The sequence below is a fragment of the Fulmarus glacialis genome, unplaced genomic scaffold (assembly GCF_000690835.1).
Source record: "Fulmarus glacialis isolate BGI_N327 unplaced genomic scaffold, ASM69083v1 scaffold20602, whole genome shotgun sequence".
NCBI lineage: Eukaryota > Metazoa > Chordata > Aves > Procellariiformes > Procellariidae > Fulmarus > Fulmarus glacialis.
Window position 1 is genome coordinate 6,210 of NW_009198706.1, and position 8,713 is coordinate 14,922.

Below are 8,713 nucleotides of genomic sequence, written 5' to 3' on the forward strand. Positions count from 1 at the left end.
AAAGATTCTAGTATTTGTCCTACGTAGCTTGTTTTGTTTGTTGGTTTTTGGTTTGTTTTTTTTTTTTTAATTCCAAACCATGCACTATCTGACATAAAATCTACTTGGTTAAGCCAAGTAATCTGCTTGTAAGAATGCTACACATATGAATTATAATTATATAAGCTTTTCTTAATTGTAGGTAATTATCCTAGATGATTCTTTGCAATTTACTCGCCTATGTATTTTTCCAATTAGCAGAACCTGAAACACCGTGCAGATAACACTTCTCAGGACACAGGCACAAATGCTTGTGAAGGCACTTTCCCCACAGAGCTTCCAAGATTTTAATTACTAATCACACATAGGGCAAACTTTCTGAACACTAGTACAACATACTGTTACTGCTCTCATATCAGAGCCCACAGCAGATATAACTGAACTCTGGTTACTGGATAGATTTGTGGACTTGTTTTGTAAGTTAAATTAACCCTTTTTCTAAAGGCACAATGTAATTTTCATACAACACTTAGGTAGGGAAGAGGGCATTTTCCCACTTCAGGAATCTTTAAAAAGCCTGTCTTGCAGCAGACCACTGGATTCATTCATGCCATCATCTTCTTTTTTCAAGACAAGAAATTACAGTTTGAAGCCTTTTTCATTATATCTATGAATCGTCACACAGCCATGATATGATACTGGCCTGGGCATGGCTGCTACTCCTGTGATAATGCTCGTTGCAGGGTCATAACAAAGAATAGTGTCTGTGGCTTCACCATTTTCTCGTCTTCCACCAAGGATATAGATTTTTCCATTACACACAGACATGCCACAGTTCTCCTGTTTCAAAATACACAAAGGAATACATGATTATTTAAAAAACAAGATGTCAATTCCTGCATTGGGAAGGACATAGTGCAGAAGGACAGCATTATGACTACCATTTGTAAACAGACTGGCCTATACTATTCCCTCCTGAAAGGGCCAATGCAGAAAGCACAATAATTGGGAGAGCAGCAGAACAATTCTACAGAAAAGACTATTTCAGGTCTAAGCCTTCACTTCTCATAGCTCAGACAAGGGATACAATCGAATACAGCCGAACACTGTACTTGCCATTTAAACATGTGACATAAGGAAAGGAGGAGAGAACAAAGGTTTTCAGAAGAGAGACCATAGTATGTACTATTAATGCAAAAAAATGGGAACAAGTAGAAGCACCTTAGAGGAGTAACAGATAATGAACAGGGACATAAACAAGGGAGAGGAAAAAAGCCATGACTAAGAAAAGAGCGCACAGGAAAAACACAGCGCTATGTCTCACTTCAAACAAAGAGAGATAGGATTTTATTTCTTCCTTAAAAGCAAGCATGGAAAAAATATTGAGTTAAATAGAGAACACATATGAAAACAGAGGAATAGAGGGAAGGCTAGGAAAAAGAAGAATTAAGGCAGATACCGTAGAGTATGTGACTGATGTTTTAAATTAACTGATACACACACACTTTACTACCGAGGAGACACATTTTAAAATTCTGCTCAGTGTTCCATATGTGGAAATGATACAGCTCTCGCTGCTTAAGTCAGATACCTTCTGTGCTATACAGTGGAGTTTTTTCACACTGTAAAAACAGCCTTCAGTATTTTTTGTTACATTGAAAGGCTTTAATAAATTATAATGAAATTACTACCTTCAGTCTAAATTAAAACATGCATCAGAACTCGACAGACATCAATTTCTATACAATTAAATCATCATCCATTATCCCGTTACAGTGTTCTCCAACAGTAACTGCTCTCAAACAAAAAGACTGGACTGGCTAACAGTGACACCCAGCTGAAAAGCAACTGGTTTAGAAACTTCCTCTTCTGTGAGGATTTGAATTATATAGATGAAGTAGTAAAGCAAGAATGGAATCAGAGATGCAATTTTAACAGGGTTAAACAAGTCTATACTCATTTCATGCCAAGATACTAATGTAAAAAAATACCTTTTAGATGTCTAAAGTCCTTTTAGTGTTAATTACCTGTCTGCTGAATGTATTCTGTACATGCATCCAGTAGTCCTCAACTGGATCATAGCAGTATATTGCTTTGGTAAGCCCACCAGCAACATAGATCAGATTGTTTAAAGACACAGCTGTAATACATCTTTTTGCAATAGGGATAGTTGCACGGAGCAACCAAGAATTAGTATCGGGATCGTAAGACTGAACCTGAAAACAAATACATGCATTTCAGATTAAAAGCCTAACTGAAATAATAATCTGGCACACCTACACAGATTATACAAAGAGAGCCAAAGAAGCAATACCTGGTGGGCAATATCTCACCAAGAAAATTAAGTCAATATAAATATAGGTCCATATATCAATAATGTCTATATATGCACTATATTCAACATTATTTTCCTAACATTCACATTTAAGAATTCACAGAACTTGTGAAGCCAATGACAGTATCCATGAGAAAGACCACAATAACAGTATATTATTGAGTTAACATTTTCTACTCTGTATTTTTTGTATTATAATTCCGTACTCTGTTCAGCAAAACAGTTAAAACAGATCTCTGTTTTTAAACCAGCAATACTGTTTACCATGGATAGAAGATGCAATCAAATACAATTAACTGACCTTGTCAGAACACGTGTTGTCATCGGGACCGCCCCCGATCACAAACAGTTTGCCAGCACAGCTGGTAACTGCTGGAGAGCTCACAGCTTCTTTAAGGGGAGCCACCTCTGTCCATCGATTGGAAAACGAATCGTAACACTCTACGCTGCTGAGGCGGTTTTGCCCATCGTATCCTCCAACAACATACACCTATGCAAAGTGGTGAAAACTATCACCATTTCATTTTTAGAGTAGTTATTACATTTAAATATGAAATTAAATTAATTTAAAGCTGCAAGAATCCTAATTTGCTAGGTTTGTGAAGGGATACTTTCCTCAAATTTTTAATTTATACATAGGAGGAGAAGAACATGGTCTAAAAATAATAGGTAAAGACTCTCTGGAGAGTTTCATTCAGTCACATGTGGAATGACACTGCAAACACATGTCCAAAGCATAGTATTATTAATACTGAGATAGAAACTTCCTATTTGAATGGCATTTGTTAAAAAAGGCACTTCTTTGCATTTCTCTTTTCATTAATGGAATCCTCACAGGCAGTTGATCCCAACTACTGTTTTTATGTTACTGCATATATGCCTTCAAAATACTGCAAAACCTCCCATTTCCCCACAGCCTATATTTGGTTAATTCCAATATAAAACATTAAATAAAAGAGCACAGAGCTGACATTCAGAGCAGTACCAGTTTCCGTTAATAACTGCATAAACTGTTAAACTTTCGACAGCACTTTTGAAGCACACGCAAATCCAGATGCTTCTTTGCCCCCAAAAAATTGCTTCTTGGGGAAAAGACACTTCAATGACAAAAAACCAAAAAACACACAAGAAACACCTGAGGGGTAACATGATTTTCACGTCCACGGATAGTGTCTGACTGATGAAGAGCCTAATTGTTTAGAATATTCTTTTATTTGAAAATACATATTTTTAAAATTATTTAATAGGAAATATGAAGTAATACTAAAATGTATGTATATTTTCTCCACTGTTTTCTTATATACAGCAAACATCCCCACTATAAAAAAAATTATAAATATACTTCTCTTACTTTACCAAGAAGAACAGCCATTTTATGACGCCATCTGCCTTTATTTAAGGAGGCAACTCTGATCCAAATGTTAAGTTGAGAGTTATAAATCCAAACATCCCGGCTATTGATTCTTCCACCTTTAAAAACAAAAATATGCCAATTTGAATAAACTCATTATTGAATGAGAAATGTTAACTATTAACATTCCCCTCTACAGTGGGCAATGAAAACTTTGTATCTTTTTTAGGTGAAGTAAAGATCTGTCTATATTTATACGTTAGACTGAAAAAGTCAGTTTCAGCGGATTTCAAACATGAAAACATACAGTAAGTTATTTTACTTATGTGTGCCTTTCCCAGTAACATGCTGAGATCACATTAGATTATTTCTTGAGACTGGAATGCATTTTAATGGCTTTTGCCAGTGCTCTTCAGATTTCCTTTAGTGTTACTACCTGGATGAGGCACTCGAAATCTTAACCGTTTATGTGCCTCATGGCACATTCCTAACACTAGCTGTTCCCCTCTTTGGTTCGTGCATACATCTTCGTTTTACATTTTGTTCAAATGGCACAGATACTACAGGTACTACAAATCTGAGGAGACAGTTTCTTTGGTTAAACTAACACATGGGGCTTGGTGTCTAAACCATCATCTGTACCCTGTAATTTGCCCTTGCTAAAAGGCTGAATGAGAGGTGTTTAAAAACCTATAGCTATTGCTCATTTCACTGTAAAAGGCTGGTATAAACGGATTCCCAACTCAGGTGCTGGGTGCTGAAAGGAATTTGTTTCCATTTTACATTCCCATGATGAGCAGAAGCTTTCACTGTTTCTCCTTTGGACTCTAGGCAGCCATACGATAGAAACGAGTGCCCAGTAATGTACCAGCGCTGCGGTGCTCCTAGGCAACCGGTGTTTTTAACCGGCACACAGCACGTTTTGTAGCAGAGAAAATGCTGCTGGGAAAAGACTGCTTGGGATTTTTTGCTTGTAATTTTTCCAACTGTTGCTGCAAACAGGCCACTACTGTATTTTAAAGCAGCATACTTAACGAGCATAACCTAGTCTCTTTAAATACAATTGATATCCTGGACTCAGCTGTAAAAAACTGCCTATTAATACCAACAAAAGTCCCAGAAAACGCTTTTGTCTACAATAAGATTGGTTTGGGGCTGGTGTTTCCCATTTACATCAGAAAGTGACTTTCAGTTGAGCTTCTGGAAGTTCACAGTACAAAGATCTGTCACACCACTTTAAAAAACAAACAAAAAACCCCCAAACCAACCCAAACCAACAAAGAAAAGAAAGAAGTCTTAAATTTTTTAGGATTATTCACCTGAAACAAGAATATCATTCCGAAGAGCACACACTGCATACTCAGACTTGGTAAACTCTGGAAGTTTAGCCAGTGACTTCCACTCTCCTGTTACAGGATCGTAGCACTCAGTATATGGCAAATTAAACCCTCCAACACGTTCACAGCCTCCAACAACAACTATCACCTCAGAATAACCAGTTGATCTAAAAAAGTGAACACAGAAAACTAAGATGTAGAAGATATTTGTTAGTACATGGAGGCCAAACACCATTGTCTTCAAATCTGTGTGCAAATTCACTATTTAGCAGTCACTTCTACTGCAAAGAAAAAATAAAAAAGAAGAAAGTCATTTAGCAAACAGTTAGAGATTTTCACTGTTTCCAGCTGTCTCATTACATAGCAGGTTACCACACCAACAGGCGTTCTGTGTAAGTGGTGGAGTCGCACTGCACAACATTCTATGTAAAGATCAAAAAGCCCTTACTCTAATAATATTTTTCCTTTGACTGTCTACGTAGAGATATCAGAAACAGAGGTCAAGTGAGGCCTGAGACAATGAGATGAGCAATCTGTTTCACACTGAAACCAGTCCCTGTGTTCCCCCCCCCCCAATTTTACAAAATTAATAGTACTTTATATTGCTTAAATATTAAGAAAGTTTAAAGTGTTTTAGGTTCTCTCCTGCAAAAAAAGGTGAAGGCATATAGTCAACAAGATAACAGAAAAGAAAGAGACCTTAGAGCCAATGCACAGTTTAAAAAAGTGAAAAACAAGCATAGTGATAGAAGAAAACATTAAGGAATGCTGAAATAAAAATTCAAGTCTAAACCAAAACTAAAACTCAGTGTGAAAAAATTAAGCATTAGACAGTCTGCAATGCACACAAATAAGCCTTTAAATACTATTCCACACACTCATTCTCCTTCTACTAACCTGATGCTTCTGCATTATACATACTCTATATTGACAGCAATAACAAAACTGTTATATGTTAAAAATTATATGTTAATCCACATTTGAATGTAGAGAATCAACCAACCATCTTCAACGTGCAAATCAAACTATGACCAACTTTTATTCCTCCTCTCAAATTTATAATTTCTTGTAAGCATTTGTCAAAATCCTTTCTTTTCAGAGAATTTTTACATTAAAGGATTTTGATACAGTTATTTTAAGGACTGCTGTCTGTTAATTAAGTAAAACCAAATACAAGATTGATTTTATTTTTGGTAAGCCTTTTTGTTGTGTTGTGCTTTAACTTTGATCCCAATATGAATAGACATCTCATTCATACCATTGCTGCATACTGCAGTCCTCTCTAAAAAAAAGAATATATGACTTATGACTGCATTTGAGATAAAAGCTGCATGATCTGTCCCCAAATTTCCTGACATGTGAACTTACGCACATATTAACATATAAATCCTGATAATGTTTTCCCTGTTTTGAAACATCAGGAATAAACTTAGTTAGCCCTTCTCTCTCCTTGTCACCACACACCATAATTTAAATATACCATATATACTTCTACTCGGAATATTTTAAATAGGCAAAGGCAATGCTGAATGATAATGTACTATAAGATTATATAATGAAAATATGTATCTGAGGAAGCGTATTTACACATCTGAACTAGTCAGAAGAAACACACTTCAGCTGCTCAGCTTTGAAGTCATGCTCATTCCTGGTTTCTATGTATTTACTCTTACTGTTTTTTGCTTTTTTGAGGAACAACTCTGAAAAGAATCTCTCACAGGATAAGAGAGGGGAAGTTCCTGTGCCAGCAAAGCGTTACCCAGAAAAGAAATTTGTTTCCAAAGACAAAAAGCAAGACACTCATCTCAATTTCCTTAGAGGCAAGCCCAAATACATCAGCTAACTCTATGTATGAAAGAGGTTTGTCTGTTGATTACTTTCTAGATTAGAATCAAGGCCTCCACTTACTTACTGAAAAGCTTACTGTACCGGATTATCAATCTTTATTTTAAAACTAAATGAACCTAAAATATCTGATCGGAGAGAGCTCTTTATTAATTACTATGATGGAGTTTTGCTTTTTAAAGAAAATACTAATTTACTACAGTATTTCAAATCCACATAAACCCAAAAATTTTCCCAACATTTTAGTAGCTATATAACCATATCCTTTCTTCAGTTAAGGAACATTTCTTTGTTACATTTTCTTGAAGAAGTCTTGCACTGTATAGGTTTTAAGGTTAGTTCCAAAAGATTTTTTGCAAATGACGGAGGGCACATCAGTTTAAAAAAAAGAAAAAAAAAATTAAAAATGTGGGAGTACACAAAAAAACCCATATAGGCAAAGGCTAATTCCAGAAAAGAACTAAGGATATATTTGATTGGAGATTAGAAAAAGCTGTGATCTCAATCAGTGGTATAGAAAGTCCTCCTTGCAGCCGTCAGAAGAAACAGTGTGAGCAAAATAACAGAGGTAAGCTACAACAGGCACTAGAGAGATTCCAGGAGACACCCTCCCGTCAAAGAGGTGCACAAAATAGAAAAGGGGGAATGGAAGATGACCAATAGTGTCCTATAATCCCGTGCATTCCCATGAGGAGGTTTCCAAGGGGTCCCGAGTTACACACAGACCTCTAGACGAGGTGAGAACACCAACCAGCACAGCAGCAGCTGGACAGAAGAACTTTCAGTAGTTCAAACAGATTACATTCAAAAACATTTTAAGTTTGGGAGACAAATTACAGAATTCTGGTAAATCACTACTTTTTTTTCACTGTTAATCCGTTTTTGGGTAGTAAATGGGGTAACAGACAGAAATGTAAACTGAAATAAAAACACATCTCCTTGAGGGAAAAATAAGGGACTACATTAAAGCTTTCTAAAGGCAACCAAAAAGAATGTGTTAAAATGTATAAATGTAATAACTTCTAACTAAAGAGAACACTCATATATTGCTACCAGGCAGTTTAACAGAAACTGTGTGATTGAAGAATTCACAGGTACATGAAAATCTGAAGATAATTCAAAGCATACAGTAGGAAGAGCCTGTTTTGTTTTGTATATGGAAATGTACTATTGCTCACTGCTTAATCTCGGCTTGGAGATTTGCTGTGCAACACAACCAGCAGGGGACAAGAGAGACTTAAAAGGAGCATGAGAGACAACCTCAAGATGTCACTATGTCATTGCAAGTACATAACTGAAAAGCTCTTTCAAAAAGACCTTCTGCATGTGTGAACGATGCCTAGTGGCAAAAGAGCAAGCAGGCAACCATTACGCCACATTTTAAACTTTTATTTACTTCAGGTAACTCTTCACTGGCTTCAAAAAGAAAAAAAAAAAAATCAGCCAACTGCGAATTGCAATCCACGCTGTTCTTTCAAAAAAATGGGTAGAACCCACTTCACCCGTAGGTGCATAAATACCTATACAAGGAATCACAATTAATTTCCAGAAGTTTCAGGAAAAACACTGGCGTGGGAATTTCTGATCCTGCAGCCTGTCTCCTTTTAGAAACAGTTTATATAAAAAAGAAATTGGACGAAGGCAAGAAAGAAGGAAAAGAGCTCTCCAGCATCCTCTCCTCCCCAAGCCCCCCATAAATGCAGAGAAAAGGTGTGATGAAAACATGGCGGGGGGGAAGGTAGACCTGGTAACTGTTTTAAAACACTATCTCTTTTTGCTGTAAGCAACAGAAACAAACAGGCAACAGAAACAAATGACAAAGAACTATTCCATGAATGTAATATAGAAAAGGGGAAAAAATTCCTG

At 36.3% G+C, this 8,713-nt stretch overlaps 1 protein-coding gene across 1 annotated transcript in view; it reads right to left on the minus strand.

Annotated features, from left to right (window-relative positions):
- Positions 1-477: 477 nt before the first annotated feature.
- KLHL24 (kelch-like family member 24) overlaps positions 478-8,713 on the minus strand; it is a 10,861-nt gene continuing 2,625 nt past the window's right edge. The window contains exons 2-6 of the mRNA XM_009573017.1: positions 4,985-5,169; positions 3,666-3,784; positions 2,616-2,804; positions 2,007-2,195; positions 478-819 (exon numbers count right to left, since the gene is read on the minus strand). Coding sequence (XP_009571312.1) covers positions 619-819; positions 2,007-2,195; positions 2,616-2,804; positions 3,666-3,784; positions 4,985-5,169 — 883 coding nt within the window. The 3' untranslated portion in view covers positions 478-618. The remainder of the gene's footprint in view (positions 820-2,006; positions 2,196-2,615; positions 2,805-3,665; positions 3,785-4,984; positions 5,170-8,713) is intronic.